Below are 22,960 nucleotides of genomic sequence, written 5' to 3'. Positions count from 1 at the left end.
TAAATTATTGACACGCAGGCCGGCTAACTGCATGTACAGTGAATAATTAAGGACACTATTCCAGGGGCTCCACAGTTTCTTTAGCTCGCCTGTTGCAGCCCGTCTGTATTCTGCTGTGCAGATGTTTAAGGCAAATCACTGTCAAGTGTTTGTTTGCGCATCTGAAATAATGGCTGCTTTGGCTCATGATGAAACGTGTTGCATATGTAGTTGCCAGCAGTGTTGCTGGCTGGGAGTTTCCCCTTCACATCTGGTGAGCATTTTTCTGTTCCTCAGATCTTTCACTGAATTCGACAAACAGGTGTACAACAGTGCATTAACTTTCAGCTCCAAGAGGAGGTGCTAGAAAACAGCAAACTTCTAAGACTTGAACTCCAAACTGAGCTTACAGCTGTGAATGTATTTAGTGCATTTGCCAGAATAATAATAAAAAAAAGTTCTTAAATGCTTCCTTTTTTTTCACCCCATCCATTTGTCTGACAGTTATATTTCAGAGGTGTTGCTGGTGGGACGGAGCTGTTGGAGCTTGAAGAGCTCCAGAAAGTATGTCCTGATCTCACCCTAAGCAAGTGCAACACATATCAGCTCATACATCACTCGTGGCAGTCACAGCTAAGAACCCTCATCCTCTAGCTGTCACCGGGGTGGCTGAGGCTGCAGGTCCTGACAAAGTGCTGCCCGTCTTGTCTGATCTTCCCTCCCCCACGTTCTCCCACTGACCTCCTTTCTCCCTCTCTCGCTATCCATCTCCCTGCTCTCTCTGCCTCTGTTCGGCCGTGCGGGGATGTTGGTGAGGGCTATGCAAAGCTAATTGAAGTGTGGGCTTTGGACGCCTGCAAGGCAGGCAGCATAATCACACATCATATCAGACTGAGCCTACACTTATCCGGCAAAGGAGAAATTCACAGCTGCCTCTTGGATCTCAGTAGGGTTATGAAATAAAACCAGAGGTCATCATATGGTTCTGGTTATAATGCGAACGCTCCACTGGCAATTACCATTTTGAAGAGGAGCCAGAGGAATTCTTGGATACCTTTTACTGTAATTGGTTATTGGAATGGTAATTACTGTCAGGAGAGAACCAAAATCATATCCGCACTATCCCACGGCAACAGGAACGCCATGCCATTTTTTACAGCACGGTTTCAGCTGTCAATTGGAGGCTCGGTGTGATTTGTGGACCTTTTAACCTCCTGAGACCCGGGCTTTTGTTTGATGTGCATTTTTTATGTCTCCTTACTATTTGGGATTAGTATGACCTAATTTTAGTTGAAATTAAATTTTAGCTTTCTATGTGCTCTTGAACTATGTCAAAACCAATGCCCTCATATGAGGACAATGGGTCTGTTTTTGCATATACATTTCTCCTTGTCATTTGGGATCATAAGGACCCAATTGGCCTAAAAATGAAATTTCAGCTTTCTACAATAAGTGGTTTTCTCAAAACCCAATGTCCTCAGACGAGGACATTGGGTCTATCTGTGTGACGATAAGACCATTCAATCAATGTTATTATTTACATCTGTGTTTACAAAAATGTAATGTCCTCATATGAGGATGCAGGGTCTCAGGAGGTTAATGCTTGCTTTTACCTCATCAGTGCTGCTACCTAACAGAGGTTCAGAAAGTAATCAGGATTATTTTTTCTACCCTTAAGATCCACACAGCTGCTAATGAAATCGACTTTTGAAGCCCCAAGACTTGAAAGAACTTTGTAAGATCACAGTTTAGGTTTTAGGCTATGCTTTAGGAAGTCGGACTTCAACATCGTCAGCCTTCGACAGTTTTATGCATGACTAAAGCATGACCGGCTGCATTCATTGTGGTTTGGTACATTACTTTCAGAAAAGTCCATTTGAGATTAATTAGTCCTCTGTTTTGTGAACTTGTTCAGAGAATGGAGAACTTGACTGATCATCTGGTTAATTTGTTTTATTTTTTAGAAATAATTTGGCATTATTTACAAAATTATAATCTTATTGCAATAAAGAAGCTTAAAAAAATTACAAAATAAATTGACAAGACAAGTGACAAGAGTATTTTTTTGCTGACAACTATACCCTTACTTAGTGGCACCTCTTTAAAAAGATACATTAAGATAAAATTCATCGTTTAGTGCAGTTGCATAAACCCACGCTGGAAATTGTACAAAAAAACATTTAATTTTAGTTCATTTTGTTAATTCCACATTGAAAAATAATAAATGTTTTATAAATAAATGCCTGGAACCACAATTACTGACATCTGAAAATATTCCGAATAAATAATGGTAATCTTGAAGTTTTTTCCTAAAGTTTTTTTGGGGTCAATACTTTTAATTTCCTTTGACGGTCCATGAACTTTAAAGAGTAAATCTCAGCTAAGGTGCCAGTAAGATTTAAAGCTTTTTATATTTTTTTTTTATATGAATGGTTTTAGATCAAATGCACAAACAAACCATTTGTACATTGCATTTTCTTATACAGGCCTACAAGTATACCCATGTTCTGTTTTATATATTTTTTTATTTCTAATAGAGTGTAAAATCCCTCATTATTATTATTGCAACATTTTAGTTTGACAAAGTTTTCATATTCTAAATAGGTACTGGGGATGCAAAGGTGTAGACTTTTGCTGCTAAATACAAGCCAACTTAAACATTTTAACTTTAATGTTGGCTAAGGGAAATGATTCCAAGTAGCTCTGACAGCTGCAAAAGGTCTTACCTTCTTTGGCCCATCCTTTTTCATTTCATGTATCTCTATTGTGTAATTGGTCCTGCGGCCATAGTTGTCAAACTGGATATTCCCAGTCATCCCCTGCAGCTGGACCTGACGGAAAAACAGACACTTAGAGCTAGGGAAAAGTGGGAGGCTTGCATCACTTTGCAGATATAGCTGGCAATGCATTAAGGTGCCCGTGTCCATTTTGCAACTGGAGCGCACTCAGTCCGTTAATCAAATGATGAACTGGATACGCTTTAATAAAAGATGTAGTTTTATGGTAATGAGGGCCTGGATTTGAGTGAGCTCTGCACAGAGATATCTGGAGGCAGAGAGCGGAGAATAGCTCTGCACTCTCTCCCCTTCTCTCTGTCACTTTCCATCTTTATCATGCTAACCCTGCATCACTACTTCTCCCAGGCCCGCTTTTTTTTCTCTGTTTGGTCTCAGCCTACCACTCCCTCCCATATTCCTTCCTTACCGTTTTCAGAGCTCTCTCGATGTCTATGCCCTGGCTCCAGGGTACGGCGGGATTCGCCAGACAGTCTCCTGCGCTGCCTCGACGAGAGACGTCTACACGTTGGCGCCTGAGGTACCTGAATGCCTCGGCTATCACTAGGATGGCGTCGTGGGTCAGAGCAGAGGTGTACTGTCCAAAAAGAGAGTGATAAACACAAACAAGAGAACATACGATGCTGAAAAAAATGTGCTGTGAAAACAAAAAGACTTTTTATTCTTTGAGAGACAGTTAAATTGAGAGAAGTCAGGTGAAAAAGAGGCAGTTTGTGTGCTTCAAAGCATTTTAGTGTCTGCCGGTGAGGTTTGTGTGGTTTGGAGTGAATGCAAACTATGACACCTTGCTTATTGGTAGGTTACATGCAACTTAAGCTATCAAGGACTTATCTAAATGTCAGGACCTCATTCAAAACTTTATTGCGGAGTTAGGTGGTGAATAAAGGATAAAAGTTTGATTTTTATCTCCCACGTACTTACCCTGCAACTTCTCCTGACCTTTTCACCACTGAGGGGTTGAGCCACTTATTTGTTGACCACCACACCATGGCGAAATCTAATTAAATGGCATTCCAAATCCATTTCTTCCTTGATCATTGTTTAATTAGATGTAAATTGAAGCAGCAATATAACCTTGGCTTGCACTGCCTATCAATATATTGATTGCTCTGAGAAATGCAAAGCAAAGACGCCACAAAGAGCGAGGGAGGGTAGGCGAGACGGCAAAAGAATGATAAAGGCAAACAGGATGAGAGAGGAACAGCTGATGGAGATCACTTCAGAAGGAACGACTGGCGTGTTCTGCATGCACAATGTAATAAAGCCCTGCAAAAGCCTGACTACCTTCAGAGGAGCGTTGCGAGCTTCTGGGAATTCTCTTTCATCCAACTGGTCCCATCGCTGTTTGAACTGCTGCACAATTGGGTTCTCAGGGTTGACGATCTGAAACCCTGAAATGTTGGCTCCTCCAGCAATGACTTTGCCCATACTCACATTCGAAAATCCCTAAAAAATTACACAGGAGTGAAATGGGTCAGTGATGACACTCTTGCAACTTGCTGTTTTTTGAGAAATGTGATTTTCGTTTGTTTATTGGGCAGAAGAACCAAATGTTAAGACAGAAAGAAGGGGCGGTGTTTCGAGCGAGAAACTAATACGTAAATCAAATTATGTAAGGCAATGTCATCGGAAAAGTATACCAAAGAGATTTTGAAAAGACATCTGGAAAGTTGACACAAGCTTTTTGCTCTATTCGAAAGACAAACGGCCTTCATTATTTTTTTTGTTTTTCTCCTGCATCACACAACACATCGCATTCATGACTACAAAAACATTGGGTTGAAGCTGCAATGCACACCTGGTAGCTATGTTGGATCGAGTTTGGATCATGTTCACATAAAAAAAATCACTGCAGAGTTATTTTGGTTTCCACTCTAGAGTAATTGTTGTGTTCACATCTACACAAATGAACCACATCAAGGTGGGAAAAGAACCAGAGTTTCAAATACACTAAACACCTAGGATGTTTAAACACCTTCAAAAACATATGAGAAAGCTTTGTATCTTTGGATGTTAGGCAAAAATGTATCTTTATCAATTGTTCAACATTGTAGAAAGGCAGCCATCCAGAGTCTGTGTTGCATCATGTAAGACAAAATATTTTAGCTGGCTGCCATGTTTGCTTTCCAGTATACAACGGGTCCAAATGCACTGCCTTTAAATCGCCTTCTTCACCCAAGAACCATGAAAGTTAGTTATTTTCATGGTAAAATTGATGTTTTCTTTCTAAGGCCCAACATTGGGAGCTCATGGTGTGTGAGAACATGTGTCTGCCTCCTGCATAATCACATCTTCTACAGCCAGAGAAACAGCACAAAGGGCACCAAGTGAGAGCAAGCCTTCAATTTATAAAAACTCCCCTGCTAATAACAAGCTGAAATTAGCTACTCCTTCCACAGAGTGTGGGAAAATAAGGAAAGATGGTCAAAAAGGTTAAGTCATCTTTATCTAATAAACCATTAGTATGCTCAGTGACTGTGCAGTGTATTATGACAGCAGGGTTTGGATTTTTAATCATGCATTTGATTTTTTCTTTGTCAGGTTGGAATAATTACAAAATACCACCTCAATACGTTTTCACAACAAGTCTTGGGTGCAGAAACCTGAATTTGTTGTGGATTTCCATTCATCACACATAGTGAGAAATGTATACACATGAACTCCCACTAATGTTTGGATAGATACTCAGTAGCAGATTGCTAAGCTTCTGGCAATTTGCTACACTTGAAATATCTTCTTTTTTTTTTCACGTTTCATCTGGCTATGTGCTGGCTGAAATTGAAGATAAAATGTTTTTGGAGATGGTCCTATTTCCTCAATATCCTATCCATTTTTTTGCAGTGCACCAGTACCACCATCAGCAGCCATCATCACCTTGCTTGACAGATGGCACAGTTTTCTCGAGTTTCAAATCCTCCAAATATAATTCCTGTCATTGACTATGAGAGCAGTAGACTCAGTGGCTTCCCTTAAAGACCTGCTAAAAACACATCTCTCTTTTTTCCTGTGATTTTTATCTTGGAATGCACTTTGTAAATACAGTTTTACTTACTTACTCGTTGGATTTAAATAACTCTAATCTCTCATTGCAAAGAATTTCCCAGACATCACGTGGATTGTTCTTGTAAGCTGCAAAATTTCAGCTGAAGATTTTGGAGCAGCGGATCCTCTAAATTTTAGAAAGTGCCAAAAGACATGTCAAAATCTTGCTTAGCTATGCGAGTTTCAGATCCCTGCTCTGTATCTTGCTTCGCTTTTACAAAGACAATGGATGACTGTTTGGTTCTAATGAAATAGTCCCAAATCCATATTAAAACTCCTTATTATTAAAGTAGGCTAAAATTAGGCAATCCTTCTTTTGTGAACCATTCTGATTAACCAGCTAACTTACACTAACTTAGACTTGTATATATATATATATGTATATATATATATATATATATGTATATATGTATATATATATATTGGTGCTATATATATACTGTATATATGTGTGTAATCTTATGTCTGGGCTGAATAGATGCAAACTTCTGACCAGAACAGCATAAAGAACAAACAAAAAATTTACAGAGCAATGAAAAACATGCAGAGCACTTTTTTCCCTACTACATACTGCAACCCAACTATGAGTATGCACATTTTTTTCTATTACATGTAGCAAAAAAAAAAAAAAAAAATGGTTACACTCCCTCTCATGGGAGCAGCATGGTTATTACTCACAAGATTGACCAGAATGTAGTGGTAACCATGGCTGTTCTTCCCTGCGGTCACAACCTGTGGGAGAAAAAAAAAACATCAATACAGCAAACCACCCATGAGATGAGGGAACGGGGGTCGCGGCTAATGTAAGTGAGTGCAACAATCTCCGTAAATGCAGCGACGACCCGCGAGTGCACCGGATGTCACAGGAGTTTAAACAAAGCAAAGTTCTCTAATGGAACAGGAGAAAGCGGGGAGGCAGGAAGTGTTCATTAAAGAGGAAATGATAATAAGGCAGAAACAAGAACAACGTGGAGCCTCGTTGAATATTCAGCTTGCTTTGAAGTCTTTCACAGCTCATGGAGGAATCTTTTACAGCTGCTGGTTTTAAGGTGGAAATGTGGGAAAAAGTATTTCAAAGAAATTTACAGTGAGGCAATAAGACGTGGATCACACTATGCTTTGAAAATATCACACCTTTGGAGAAGAACAGCATGCTTTAACCTACGCAGCTTGTCTGAAAATAGTAAGCGGTGTTTCACTCTCATTGCAGCCGTAAAAACCTTATGCTATCATTTTTCTTACTCCATGTTTTATTTTTGTTTTATTTTGGTGAGTCTGTAAACCCGCCGGCAAAGCCTTATAATAGCCCGGCTTTCTGTGCGCTGCTCCTGATCAGACTGCTCAGCCAGGGCCTCGTGCCGTCTGTTTTTTCCCAAGTTTTCCGTCTTCCTCCGATTGACTTCCGAGCGAGTGAAGACCACAGAGATGAAGTTTGTATAGATCAAGGTTTTCTTCTTTACAAACACAGCAACACCAGTTTACACCAAAATCAGCATGTTTGCACATGTTTGGCTCAGGCTCTGGTTCTAAAGCAAACTGTCGGTTTATCATGTTTGAGTTTGCGTGTTAAGCCGAGGACACAGGATATTTGTTACAAGGGATAGTTTACAGCATTCCCACAGAATGGGAGCGAGTGATGAAAGGTACCCTTGTTTTCCTGCAGCTCAGGTTTTCGCTCTCATTTCAGCTGCAATTACAACATTTGCCTCAACTCCGATAATCTTAGCAGATTTTGGACATGCTGGTATACAGTAGCGTGAAGCAATTTGAACTTCACCCTTGCTTAGGCATAGCAACCTGAAGGATAAAATAAACTACTTGTCTGCCTCCCTGTAGACACCAGTCAGTTGTTAACAATGGGGAAAAATGTCAGCGGTGCTTTTCAAGAACGGCACATGAGGGAGCACAACCACACAAAACCTCTCACTCAGTCTGTATTGATGGGTCAGCATTCTCTGACAGCTTCCTCATCATTAAGGCTTTGCACCTCCAACGGCGCATGATGTCAGACAGATGGGAACAAACCAAAAGAATGAAACAGAAACAAAGAGGAAATGAACTGATTACGATGCTGAAATAGCAAGGAGTTGGCTTTTAGATCCCATCAGTCTCATTTCTAATGAGTAAGTGACAGAAAATGTCATGGAAATACATTTCTGCAATGCTTTTAACGACTTAGATGGAGCAGTTAATCACATATCTACCTAGTGTAATGTATTTCAAGCACTGCTGCATTTTTGCAGCCAAAGCCCAGGGCTCCACACTCCTTTCTGTGTGTGCTAACCTTGACTCTGGCTGTAAGCCTCCTCACACCTGCTCTGGAGCAGAGCATAGGAAGACTTCACCGCTTGCATGCCTGCAGCCCACAGCCAGACTGGCAACAGCTACATAAGGCAACCTTGGGATGAAGTACAGCAAGACACTGATGACAGCGGATATACACAGCACCTCCAGCCAGGACACACAATCCTTTTTCCTCAACTTCTTTTAATAACCAGTCAGCAAGATTTGATTCAGGCTAAAACATACACACTGCACCACTAAACGACTGGTCTATGTTATATAAAATCATTCATTTTAAGTGTTAAAGAACCATTACTAAACAAAAGTGTACAGCAAATAATCTATACTTATTTCAACATAAAGAAACAGTTGTTTTAGAAGTAAAAAGGACATTTATGTTAAGACACTCTTAAGAGTAACAGTAGCCAATTGTTTTTAAAGTGGTTCCTGAAGGAAGGTTTAGTATCTTAAGACACATTAACAGTCAGCACCCATTCAGTTTGTATACTGAGGGAGTAATTCTCAGTGAGCGCTCCAGCTAATTCTGCCCGTTCTAAAGTGGATTTCAATTAAAGCGGATTTTCCGATATGGCAAAAATAATGCACTTTTTTTCCCCACAAGCCATCCAGAACCCCCAGGTCTTTTGTAAAAGCGTTTTTCTAATATGAATCCGTTTACTTTGGCTTTATGTTTAAGTTCATAATTATTTATCATGTCCTGTTTTATTTTAAAATAACACCAATAACAAACACAGGGAATAGAACACATGATTTAAAGTCCCCATGATCCAAAGAACATCTGTGATGTGTTTCTGACTTATTTTAGCAAGTATTACATGAATTATTTAATTTTATCTGTGTTTATTTTTCTTTCTTTTTTCCCCCCGTGTCAGGTCTGGCAGTGTGGGACTCAAAATTGTTGTCTGAGTGCCAAGGTGAGGCCCAGCAGATTTAATTTCACAAGCAGAGCATTACAGCAGGTGTAATGCTGGTTTATGAAGCGAATGAAAAAGGATTTAAATAAAACTGCTTTGCACATGCAAGACTGGAGGATAAGGTATTAGCAGACCTTCAGTACATCTTAATACGTTCTGATCTACTGTCCTCATATTGTCTAACCCTTAAAAATATTGCTTCAAGCAAACCCTGTTTAATGGATTTGTTTGGTTTTTATTTTACAACATATCAGCGTTCAAATGTAGTTGTACTTTTTGCGATAGCTTTTTAATGGAACATTTTGCAATGGAGCTTGATCAATGCTACCATAGAGCCTGTCATCAGGGTAAATAAGCACAGATGACCAGCGACGCAATGAGAAATTAAAGCTGGTGAAAGAAATTGGATGGTTTTGTGCTTGACTGGCCCTGATCTGTGATTTGAAACTAAAAATCTAATAATTTCTTGATCAGTGATTGAGCTGTGCAAAAATGCAAACAGATCTTCCTAAAAACACTCAGAGTTGAAGTTGTTACTGAGGATAGGAGACCCAGTTTTCTATTTTCATTGATAATAAGTTGATTAAAAATGAAATCAGACTTTTTGATACAATTTAACAGGTAATGTGACTTTGTCCTATTCCCTTTATAAGAGTTTAAGTTCCTTCTGCCATGGATCAACATAGATTACAAAACGTTAACAGTGTTTTGGAAATTTCACTGTTGACGTAAGAGTTTACTACCTCATCAGAGAATACTGCTGAGGTAAACAAACTTAGATATAGAAGCTAACCATGCTAATCATTCAAGTCATGCCAGTCTGTAATTTAACACACTAGAACAAGTTTAAAATGTCATGACTGTAATTCTTTTTTTTTTATTATTTCACAATGCTGAAACAATGTGTGGTCTGTGGTTAAGACCATTCCATTTATGTGAAGAAAGTCAAACATAAGTATTTGCTAATATGGTTGATGGTCAAAATAGAAAAACTGAAATTGCCTAAAATTGATGTTCGCAGGTCAGAGCTTCACAAAATTGGTGAAAGGCCATAAAACTCTCTCATCGGTTCATGTCTGTAGATGTCTATGTACAAAACCGTTAACTGATTGGTACTTCAGATCTGAGCTGTTTGAAGATGATTCCAGAAAAAGCCGAGCGAATCTCTCCCTTATGCTTTGTGAGATCTGTGTTATGACAGATCTGATTAAGATAAGATATTGGCTCATCATCATTCACAGAATAGGAAAGAGTGCTTTGAATTCTTATGAGATGATTGATCACAATTCTCTAATTTGATTTAAATTATTGAGCTTTTCCTGGAATAATTTCTTTTGCAATCTTTAGCACAATGCAATATTTACTAGAAGCAAAGACGATTTTAAATTAGCTTACACTGGGTCTTTGTGTGTCTTGGTCATTATCTTCCATCATCCTATTACTCTCAGGTGGTCTGTTTTGCTGTGGTCTTTGGAATGCAAACATAAATGCACACCACCACTAACAAAAACAAAATCCTTCTGTTTCCCAGAATGATTTTCCCCTTTTGCACATCGATCCAGCAGCTTTCTCCACCACCTTTTGTTCTGCAGCTTAAGGAGACTTTGCAGAATTTGAGTTTTCTTTAAAGCCTCACGAGGGAAGAAAACTCATCTGACCTTGACTTCACCTTCGTCCAGCCATGAATGGGACCTATAGCCGACAGAAAGAGCCAAATGTAAAACTACAGCTTCAGATTTTTTAGAAACGTTTCCACAAAGTATGACCTTTCCGCCGCAGACTTAGCAGCAACACAGGAAAAGGCAGACTGAAATGATTCTCACAACCTTATAAATATCGCTAAGGTGGATGAAGGATGAGTGAATAACAAAGTCATTAGTTTAGGTCACCACTTGAAAAATTAAAGGAACCAAAATAAAATAAATTACCAAACTGAAAAGGAACATAAACATGTTTTTTCATAAAACACATTAAGGTTCATGTTCATAAAGTGCAAGATGCAAAAAGATTCAATGAATCCAAACAGTTTTGCGGTCACTGTAAATATTGTTTTGCATACCAACTTAACTGCATGATAGTATTAATAAGCCAACTACCCCAGTCAATTATCTTGTGTTTGGTGTTAGCAGACATTACCCCACCTAGTTTTTGCAGCTGAAGAAGTTGATGTGTTTTCACCTGTTACTTACACACAATTTGTTCATATTAAAAAAAAAAACTGTTCCATTGCATGTAGCTTTAATCCTAGCCCACCAGTGGCATCTTAAACAGACAAATAAAATTGTTCTACTTCATATGACTAATCTTTACTGATGAATAAGATAAATAATGATGTCTGATTATGATTGTCATTCCTCAAAGTGGTTGCTAAATTCAATAAATACAAAGCTCTGACTTGTTTAACAATTAAAGCTCCTCTTTGGTTTGTCATTTGAAGATAATTTAACATGATACAGAGGATATGAATGCATAATTCTCTATACAATATTCAGAAAATGTAAGTAGGGTGCATCATGGTATGATCATTGCCAATGTTGGCTAGTTTTGATCTTGGCTCTGCAGGTCTTAACCACTCGGATCCTGCTTTCATTTTAGTAATCTAACAGGATCACTGCTCTAACAGGGCACTCTGATTCAAACCCATTGAATTTAAAGTATGATTTATATTTGCATTTTTAAGTGTCCATAACAAGCCATCCTGACTGCTATTTCATTTTGCTCTGCAGTGAGCTACCAAAGTGAAGCACTCAACACAGTTTGGGACAATAGGCTGAATCTGATCTCCGTAAGCCTTTGATGCAGAAGGACTTTCCTCTCTTCTGTCCCTATTTTTACTTCAAGGCTCTTGCAGAGGTGCTCTTGCTGGAGTACTCTAGCTTAATTTACAGCCGGCTGTGGCTGGGATGTTTTTTTTTCCCTGGCTGCAGTGATTTATGCCCCTACAGACAGTGGCAGAAGCGTTGGCCTCCCCCTCATTGTAGAGCGTTTTAGATGCACATGACTTGTATTCAGATAACATCTCGCCATTCCTTGGAGATATAAGAGCAATTTGGGGTGGGACGTGTTGAAGGGAAGAAATCGTTTGACACCGCGGCTCATGTTTGTGTGCCAAAATTTTGAAATTCTAAGATAGCCTATCTCGTTTTTACTGAAAACGATCTGGGTAATTTTTCACGCCTGATAACGTGAAAATAAAGGTTTCCCGGGGTCACAGGCTTTATTAATTTACACTTTGTTCCTGTGCAGTCCTAGAAACATAATAAAATCTCACAGAACGTCTCAGCCTCTCATTCAAATGTTGAGTCAGCGGGTCACTTTCTCTTTAATGATAACACTTTAATCCTATTTAATTCTTTAATCACAGTTTGTAAATGGTCCTCAACAGGGAAGGTTACTGCAAGCGATTTTAAAGCAGTATGTATCAAGCATGAAGGACCCATCCAGAGCACTCCTCAAGAAGACAAAGGGGAGATAAGATAAAGTTAAAATCAGAAGTGTTTTTCCAAAAGAGGCATTAGGCCGGAAATTTCCATTTTTCATATTTTCCAGTCAAGATTGCTTTATTAGTCTCCAACAGCAGAAATTTGTGCTGTTAAAAGGGTCAACTAAGACATTTCAGCAGGACGTAAGTGGTCAAAAAAGAAATAGTCTAAAAAAGAAGCAAGAATTGAAACATATTTTGTCATCATGCCGTCAAATAATCTGGGTTGTTTATATATCAAACACACAACTGTAAGTCTTAAGTCTAGCTGTATTTCAGAAATGTTAAAACAGTACAAGGGGAACTTTTTGAAGGTGTTCTTGTCTACTTTTAATGAAATGAGTACTTCTACTTGCTCCCTATTGTGGCTAATGCAAAGAAAGTTATTTTTTATCCAAATGGCTGGAAGATTCAGAATGATCTAGTTAATCTGTTTATCACATTTCTAATAATACCTACTTTGTAGGTGAAGGTCAACTTATACTTGGCATGACAGCCAAAATAATGATGCAAAACTTTATGCCTGAAGCAGTTTGATGAGGCTCTGTTTTGTCAAAAAAAAAAAGTCAATGATGCAAATGAACTGAGTAGCAACTTCATGCAAACTTTCACAGTAAAAACTTAAATATATGTAAACTTCTGCAACTCATAAAAGCACAGGATTCAGAATACTGGGTGGATTATGTGTTCCTGTTCCAGAGTGTTCCAGAAATATGAATGACGCATTGCAGACAGCAACAAAGCATTTACATATTTTTTTTTTCATTTATTTATCAGAATCCTGTTTTGCATTTTCAACTGTGAACAGTTAACATATTTTATAGTGTTTATTTCACTGCAACTAATATCAATGTATTTAAAAAATGTATTTCTAATTTATTTGTATATGTATACTGTCTTTTAGCATATTTCATTGAAGCCTTGGTGACTTTAAAAACAATAATCATGTTACTACATTGTTCATACTCTACTGATGTCCTCCTGTTAACAATCTAATTGACTGCGAAACAACCTGACTCCCCCCCAAAATGCACAACTTGTCAAAGAATGAAAACTAATTTTTCAAGCAACTGAAAAACCTGACAATTAAACGTTTAAAGATAGCTGCAAAATGACTTTACAACTTCATGGGCCGTGTTACAATATATTGAAATGAACATTTTCATCCAGCCAGTAGACATAAATACATGAAGTTACATGTATTAAAGCAGATTATGATATTAATTTCAAATATTTCAGCTTATAGCTTCTAGTCATACATTTTCAGTGCAGAAATATTTTAACTCTTTGCATAGAAATAAAATGTCTTGTCTTGTGCAAGACAAGTTAGTGTTGCATCTGTAGCACTGCGATTGTGGTGTTTTTGATTTTGTTTCATTCACATCATCACATTCCAGCCCATTCCTTATGACCACATTGAAGCTTCTACAGGCAACAGAAGGCTAGACCAACAAATCCCCCAAAGCACCTACTTTCTTTACATTCTCTTTGAAAACCCAGTTCAGTTCTTATTGTCTTTTTTTTCCTGCATTAAAATACAGCTTTGTGGCTGGCACAGAGCTCATTGTCTGCCTTTCTTTGAACAGCTTGTTCGCCCTGGGCTTGTCCTCAGTTATTATTTTTTCTTCTTTTCTTTAGTTTTTTCTGCCTTTCTTTACAGAAATGACAAGCAGGTTGCTGCTTCTGAACAGGCTCCAACACATCAATCCCTTGAGGAAAGTGGGCCAGCAAGGACCATCTAAACAGATATGAGGAAATCTCATACATGCTGCAGACAGATGTGAAAATATAAATGCTCAACCACAGCTGCAAGAGAGCAATCTTTGTGTAACCACTTCTTAATATACACTCAAAAATGATTCTTGTTTACAATCAATCTTTAATGTCACATTCTTGTCACTTAATAATGCCACCGACCTCCAAGATTCAATAAATGGGTTCTGGGAAACACGGCCGTTGGGGTAATTTATCTGAAGAACAGTACTGATGGAGAAGTCCTGAAGGTGATAAATCCAAACTGGTTGTTACAGCATAAAATGATAATGGCGCTGGTGTAGCTTTCTGCTCAGCATCAAAAGCACATTTACTGGGCAACTCACTGAGCTCTTAAAACGTGGCCTGACACAGCAGTATGTAAATATGTGTCTTGGTACGTCGTTACATCATGCCAAACGTAAAAATGGAGCCAGTATAAATAACACACAGGCGGATGTGCTCGGATTTTAAAAGAGGCAATGTTTTGTGTACAGTGAGCCTGATGAGCCCTTCATCATCTTCAGAGCACAAACTAAAATAACTAATTCATTAAGTGATTGGCCCACCAGAAAATCAATGAGCCACAGTTTTAATAATTACTTAATTAGAGTCATTAGATGAAAATACCAGAATGCCCGCTCTGCAACTGTATGAAGAAGAAAATTAGCAGAAATGAACATAAGTTCATTTCACAATGAGTTTAACAATACATTATGAATACTTTGTGATAGGGTTCATCATTATTATTAAGAGTGCTTATTTGACCAATCATGCTCCAGTCACAGTTAGGACTTTCCAGGTCCTCACATCTGTTGGTCTACTTAGTTCACTTAGTGTTAATTTTGGAAATATAAATGGAGTTAATTGTCCATGCTTTTTTTAAGGACAAATGTTTTGTTAAAATTGAGCTCAACCTGACGTCAATTATTTGGTTTCAATCATTAACTTTATGCCAACTAACGCTTTCTTTCTTTCACACTGCTAGGAGTTTGAAAACATCACACACTCAGTAACCAACAATGCATTTCTTATTATAAAGGGAAAACATAATCTCTACAACTTTATCCCCGACATGTTTGTTATTTTCCTCATGTTTGCTATTTTCCTTGTGCTTCGTGTTATTATTTTATCACAAATGTTCTCTAACAGAAATATGTGTTCTAACTGATACGCACCATTGATTTTACTCACTAACTTGCCTTCTGAAGGCAGATGGTTGCACTGCAAGTTAATTAGAGGCGTCAGAGTAAAGGCAGCTGAACACAAATGACCATCACCATTTAAACGCTCATTTTCCGAACACATATACTATGTAGTTCTGTTCTAAAATGTTCTAAAATATAGAACATGCAGCATTCCAATCACTGGATAAACTGTGGCGCTCATTCACAAAGGTTTTTTATGCTGTGGAACAATTGTATCAATTTTTGCAAGCTCAAACTTGCCTATTCAACATATCCCCACATTCCACAAGCTTCAGCAGCTGGCATAAAGACATTTATTCTGCAGGGGGATTACTTACAATTAAATCATAAAACTAAGCCACTGAGAACATTCTCTTTTCGCTCAGCAGTCGGGCTGCTGAATCTGCACCGCCTTCTGATTCCTTCTCAACGGGCAATGACCTTGACGGAATAAAGCGACAAGTCAGCATTACAGCACACGGACACTGATCCCGGCTGCTCAAACCCTCTCATCCGTCTGCCGCCAATGTATCTGTATCTGTCTGCAATCGCTTCTTAATAGAGCCACAGCAGCAGGTAGAAGCCACAGGTCTCCACATAGCTGACAGTGGGTGCCATTTTTGGTGTGATTTCCCTAATGGGACACAGTTCATTCCTGACTCAGAGTATAATGGTGTGGCCCAATAGGGGGGGAACTACAGAGAGAAGTCCAGCAGCTTCCCTGAATGCCTGTGACTCATTTATATTGCCAGAGCTGGACGGATTATTCCAATTAGCTCCCAAAAAAAAGGGAGGGAGCCCCCATGCTGAGGCTGTCGCAGAACGAAGGGGCAAAACCAAGCACACAGCTGCTTTGAAGGTTAGCTGCTGTAAGAACGTCTCTTTTCATCTCAGTGTGCAAAAACAAACTTTAGAGAGCAAAAATGTGCGATGACAATGGTTGCAAAGAAGAGCAGCGTTCGCAGAGAAAACGATTTCATTATTAATGAGTACACTAACTGAAACAGGAGCGTTTCAAACAGATTATTGCCCGGCATCGTAACGATTTGCACGATAGAAGCAGTTACACACATTACTGTTAATATGCATCGCATGTGATTTCTAATGAATGTTCTAATTCTGCCTTAAAAGCCTGAGCTTGTTGTTAACACAAACCGGGGGGAAGAAAATCTGTCTGTTCCCAGGATTGTTAGGGGAAGGAAATCTGCAATTCGAGAATTAAATTAGACACAGCAAATTAACACTATCAGCAGTTCTGTTTTTAACGGTGGCTCTGGGATCAAATTAGATTCATAAGAAACAAGTGAAAATAATGGTTGTTGAGGGGATATTGTGAGGTAAACAGAAGCTAATGTCTAAATGAATGCTAACCAGCAGAATCCAATTCTGGAGCTGATTGCCTCATAACCCAGCAGAAGCAAGCAGTGAAGGATGGAGTGAGCCACGCAAATAGAGGAGATGCAAGAAATAATAGCCACTCATCTATTCATGGTAATTGTGTTTCCCTGTACGACAAGAACCGGTGGACCTTTCATTTGCTCCTCCGGCAATTGATGTGATCGGAGCACGAGTGGTGGGTTTCGGGTTTTCAGAGAGGGATTAAGCAGGCTGTATCATCTGTGGTCTCTCCAAATGGCTGCTCACACTGAGACCTCCAGAGTTTAGGCTAGAAGGTGTTTATCAGTCATGCAACACCACCCTGATCTTCGACAGGTAGAATTAGTGTGTATAATCTGACATTAGTCATAATATTAGGAAGTATCAAAACTTCTACAAAACACGTGCAGTGATACAGAAAGTCAGCGTGACACTTTCATTATTCTGCTAGCATCTGGTGTTGCTTTCTAACCTTAACTTTGATGGTCTTTGTCTTTTTTATACATGACTACCTTATAAAAACTCCTGCCCTATACTTTAAGATGTGTCAGCTGAAACTCCCCAGAATCAAACAATTAGGTCATAATAAGACTCTGCAGGGCTCGACTGCATGCTGAGGAGTCAGTCAAGCTATTTGATTCAGCTGTGCTGGACCATGAACACATATAAAAGCTGCTGGACACCAGCCCTTCAGGACTTGAGTTTGTGACCACTGCATTAAACCAAAGTAAGTGACTCTACTCCTACTACTAGAAGCACCACAGCTGCCAACAATACTTTTGCATAAAGCATTCCGGTCTACTACAACTCCGTCAGGAACACTTAGAAAATATCCCCAAAGACTGGGATCTGGGATCCATGGGCCTTTTTCTTTTTCATATTTTCCTAGAAGTAGCAAAACAGAACAGTCTTGAGCTGATACAAATGGAGTTAGTAGTGATCTGAAAAAACAAACAAAAAAGGATTTTATCATGAGAAATGTCGGAAATCGGCACGGTCAACTATAAAATCTCAACCGTTTGCAGATAGTGCATGTGGGTCACAAAATACATACAGTACGTCAGAGTATTTGGGAGCTTTAAAATTCAAACAAAGTAGAATCAAGATGAAAGAAGGATTACAACTGTAATCCTTCTTTCATCTTGAAAGAACATATCCTTCAGGATGAACATATCCTTCATGTTCATTCAACACAGAGTGTTTTCTTAATGTAGCTCTAACTGACAAAAGAGTAACCCCTTTGTAAAACATTGGACATCAGTAATGTGCAGAGTGTGAGAGGACTCTTAGCTACTAGAATAAAACTTTCTTTTTAGAATATAGTTACTTTACATAAATTAATTTTGTGTTTAACACAAGAGCACAACAAAAGATTTGGGACTCTTGGATCTTTTAAGAAGAATTAGAATATGAAGTATTCATATTCTGATACTTGCCATATCAGAATATGAATCTAAATTGCAGCACCCACCTGTTCCAATATAGTATCGATACGGTCCACCTCGCAGTCGATCACATAGCGCTTCTCCTGCCTCCTGTCCATCTCTTCAATGACTTGCTTGAACTCTGTTGCGTTCGTTGTGCTGCTGACAGAGCGAGCAGTCACCTGCCAGTTGTTGGCCACTGCTGCCTCCATAATAGCCTGCAGGATGGAAAAACCTGGAGAGGAAGACAGAATGACTCAGTAGATTGAAAGAAAAAAAAAAACACAGTGGGGGTCAAAGAAATAATTATGCAAGGGCAGCCTGACTTCTGAAATATTCTGGTGGTTAATAGAGGTTAAAAGGCCATCACATTAAATTAAAGTATTTGGACTTCTGCAGAGCCTAAATATCGTCTATTGTTTGGACAATTTGTGTTCAAAATTGTACAGAATTTTATGTGTATGAAAAGGGATTGTATTGCCACATTATTGAAAGATCAGTAAGTGGTTTTATTGCACTTGGTATCTATTAGAAGATGGCATTTAGCTCAGCCACATGTTGACTTTGACGTTCCTGTGAAACACTCTGCTGTGTCCCTTGTCTCCTTAGAGGATTGTGCCCAAGCATTTAAAGATAAAGACAATAAAAGATTCATCCAGGCCAGAGTTAAAGAGAGAGAGATCATTATGCTATGAGAAGAATGGGGAATGAGCCCTTCTAATGATTAATTCACACGTGAAATATTTTCATTTAACAGTGCGCTCAGAAACACTGCGGTCAAATCACACACCACAGAATGAATAATGTAGCCCTAATTCTGGGGCGATGAATTGCATGTAGCACAAGCTGGAATAAAAATGGCTTAACTCATCTCCAGTGTTGAACAAGTGACAATGAACATGAAGGTTATTCATGAAAATCAAACACACTGCTGGTAATTCATTAAAAACCAAGGACAGTGAAATTGCAAATTGAATGTCAAATAAGCCTCTATTCAGTACCTCCGTTCATTTTTCATAGTTTGACATGTGGGTAACTATTACAGAAAGCGGGGAAGAAAAAAAATGTGGCACAGTACCAAATTTCTGGCATGCACATATAGATTTTATATCATGATTTATATAGCTTGATATGAGACGATGCTATGCAGATTTCCTGACACGCTACTGTGGACAAAGTAAACACTTGCCTTTTTTATACTCCTGTAAGCACTTTCTCTGGGCAAGCAGATCTCCACATTGACAGTGAAATGTTAAAGAAAGAACAAATCAAAACAAAAAATGTTAAATGTCCTGGTCAAGAGGGTTTAGGCTTGGGATTGTTGTAAGTCTAATCCATGGTATGTATCTATGATAGCTCACAAACCGCATTGCCACCACGTGACCTAACGCCATGTGGCAGAGTAAAAGGTGGAGGCAGACAGATTGTGTCATCACTAAAGGTAAAGGGTCGTGCTGCCTAGAGACTGAAGGGACTACCAGATTGGCAGGTTTCCAGGCTAAATTGATCAGCGGCTAGCCAGTACTTGTTGCACAACACATTGTTGTGTTTACTGCAGTCCTGGGCAATTAAAAGTCCTGGAGAGTTTGTAGTACAAGTGAAAATCCCATTATTTTGTTTTTTGCACAAAATGTGGCTTTTATTTTAAAAGGCACCATAGCTTCCTTAATATCACAGATGTGCTGATGTGCCTCATCAAATGAGTGGAATAGCTTTCAAGAAGTTAGCTCTGAAAAATTCATATATGCATAGTTTTTAACAAGGTAAGGATATCTACACACAGTACGTATATAGATATATAGACCTATATATCTATATATATATATTTATATAGATCTAAAGATAGATCAATCTATCAATATCTCTATATATAGATATAGATAGATCTATCTATCTATATACATATGTGATACTTTTCTATTCATTTATTATTTGTTTAAGATCTAAGTTTAATCAATATTAATATTAGTTGCGCAACAAATTACATCATTACTGATATTAACAATTTCAGAACAAGGTAGTATAAAATATATAAAATTTGATCATTAACATAGAGTTAACAAAGATTAGAGAAAATTTTGTTTTGCAAATGTTTATAAAATCTGAACAATTTCCTCCCAGAACCAAATTAATAATGGATAAAGACAATTCATATGGCAGCAGGTACAGAAAACCAAGGTAGAAATCTATTGTTAATCAATTCCTGTTAAATAAATGAAAAAAAAATTACTTATTAAATATTTGGTCATTATTTCAGTTTGAGTCGGGCAGAACTTATCTGTTCGTTCCCATAGCAACGATCAGAAGCAGGACCCTCCCCAGAGCCACAGTGACCTCACTGATGAGGTCACAGATGACATCATGAACATCACAACAGATCAAAGAAGTTCTGAGGCTTTAACTGCTTGAATCTCAACACATCAGTTAGAATCCAAACGTTTCAGTGAAATTCAGGTTTTGTGTCTAGTGAGGATTTTTGTGTTTCAAAGATGCCATACCCTTTAATTTTACCACTTGGTTTTGGACTAGGATATCTGGTGACGACAGGGATGAGGAAAGTATTCGACCATTTCTTTCCTGGAAATGACTCAGTTAAAAGTACCTCCAAGGATGCTGAGACAGATTTGTTTTGGGACGACCTTCCATCGGTTCCCAGAGATCAAGCTGACCCGGCTGGGGAAGTTTCTTCTGGGGCGAATCGCAAAGCTCAGGTTTTGATTTCAACGATTTCATGTCCGGGGTATTCAGAGAAGACATCGAGAAATGGCGCATCCTCCAGGGTCTCTGACCTTAAATGTTCCCCAAACGGGGCATCAGGGATAACACACAGGAGCAGCTGTGGAGCTCCAGGCAGTAAGACTGTTCCCAAAGACAAAACTGCCCCAGACGTAGCAGGTCACTCTGAGGATGAAGAAAGACTTTGGGACCGGATGTTATTGATTCCCCAAAATAAAAACTACCCCCAATGGGACAGTTCATCCTCAGAAGAAGAGGAAAAACTTTGGGACCAGATGTTACTGATGCCCCAAAAGTAAAACTACCCCCAATGCAACAGTTCAACCTCAGAAGAAGAGGAAAAACTTCGGGACCAGAGTTTACCGATTCCCCAAAAGAAAAAGAAGAAGAAAAAGAAAAAGAAGAAGACTGTTCACAAACACAAAACTGCCCCAGACGTAGCAGGTCACTGAGGATGAGGATAGACTTTGGGGCCGGATGTCACTGATTCCCCAAAAGAAAAACTGATCTAGATTGTGAGGTTTTCTATGATGAACAAAAAGATTATCCTCAGATTCCAGCTGCCATAAAGACGTCCTCTGTAGAGGACAACCTCTGTAAAGGTTTCCCAACAGGTTCAGAAATCGTTCTCAGTTTTTAAAGCTTTCTGAACCTGTTCTCAAGAAAACGTGTACAAAAGCGGGATTCATGAGAAGCAAACACATGAAGAGAAACGCCACACTCCACAGAAAATCCCACCTAATGGTTTCTCCTGCCACTAATCTCCAAAACAACAAAGCTGTTTTTTAGAGGAGGAAGAAACATTGAATTTTGTGAATCAACTATCAAAAGTTAACATCCTGTTTGCAGGTTTCTCTCCGGGCGCTCCGGCTTCCTGCCACAATCTAAAGTCATCACTGTTTGGTTAATTAGTTTCTAAATTCTCCTTTGGTGTGAATAAAACATCAGGGCTGCACAGTGGCTCAGTGGGTAACACTGCTGCCTTGGAGTAAGAAAGTCCTGGGTTTGAATCCCAGCCTGGTTCTGTCTAATGGGGTTTTCTGGTTCTCCATGTCCATATGTGGGTTCTCTCCGGGCGCTCCGGCTTCCTCCCACAGTCCAAAAAGATTTACTGTGCTTTATAATGGATGGATATTAATAATAATAATAATGATATTATTATTATTATTAATATTACTATTACTATATATAAATAGATATATCTATATCTCTAAATATATATATCTATTAATCTAACTCTATCTCTATCTCTCTCTCGCTATATATATATATATATATATATATATATATATATATATATATATATATATATATATATATATATATATATATATATATATATACTGTATATACACTGCCTGGCAAAAAAAAAAAGTCGCCACCAAAAAATCGTCACTCTCTAATATTTTGTTGAACCACCTTTAGCTTTGATTACAGCCCCCATTCGCTGTGGCATTGTTTCAATAAGCTTCTGCAGTGTCACAAGATTTATTTCCATCCAGTGTTGCATTAATCTTTCACCAAGATCTTGCATTGATGATGGGAGAGTCTGACCACTGCGCAAAGCCTTCTCCAGCACATCCCAAAGATTCTCAATGGGGTTAAGGTCTGGACTCTGTGGTGGCCAATCCATGTGTGAAAAAGATGTCTCATGCTCCCTGAACCACTCTTTCACAATGTGAGCCTGATGAATCCTGGCATTGTCATCTTGGAATATGCCCGTTCCGTTTGGGAGGACAAAATCCATTGATGGAATAACCTGGTCATTCAGTATATTCAGGTAGTCAGCTGACCTCATTCTTTGGGCACACAATGTTGCTGAACCTAGACCTGACCAACTGCAGCAACCCCAGATCATAGTACTGCCCCCACAGGCTTGTACAGTAGGCACTAGGCATGATGGGTACATCACTTCACCTGCCTCTCTTCTTACCCTGATGCGCCCATCACTCTGGAACAGGGTAAATCT

The 22,960-nt window shown here is 38.8% G+C and overlaps 1 protein-coding gene across 5 annotated transcripts in view; it reads right to left on the bottom strand.

The window, feature by feature from the left end:
- The window catches only part of LOC102222063 (glutamate receptor 3-like), a 123,902-nt gene that overhangs the window by 28,083 nt on the left and 72,859 nt on the right, over positions 1 to 22,960 (bottom strand). For all 5 annotated transcript variants that reach the window (XM_023328957.1, XM_023328956.1, XM_023328955.1 and 2 more), the window contains exons 4-8: positions 18,303 to 18,490; positions 6,495 to 6,548; positions 4,059 to 4,220; positions 3,184 to 3,351; positions 2,706 to 2,810 (exon numbers count right to left, since the gene is read on the bottom strand). In XM_023328957.1, coding sequence (XP_023184725.1) covers positions 2,706 to 2,810; positions 3,184 to 3,351; positions 4,059 to 4,220; positions 6,495 to 6,548; positions 18,303 to 18,490 — 677 coding nt within the window. The remainder of the gene's footprint in view (positions 1 to 2,705; positions 2,811 to 3,183; positions 3,352 to 4,058; positions 4,221 to 6,494; positions 6,549 to 18,302; positions 18,491 to 22,960) is intronic.

The sequence above is a fragment of the Xiphophorus maculatus genome, chromosome 23, assembly GCF_002775205.1.
Source record: "Xiphophorus maculatus strain JP 163 A chromosome 23, X_maculatus-5.0-male, whole genome shotgun sequence".
NCBI lineage: Eukaryota > Metazoa > Chordata > Actinopteri > Cyprinodontiformes > Poeciliidae > Xiphophorus > Xiphophorus maculatus.
This window is presented reverse-complemented; position numbering and strand designations above follow the sequence as displayed.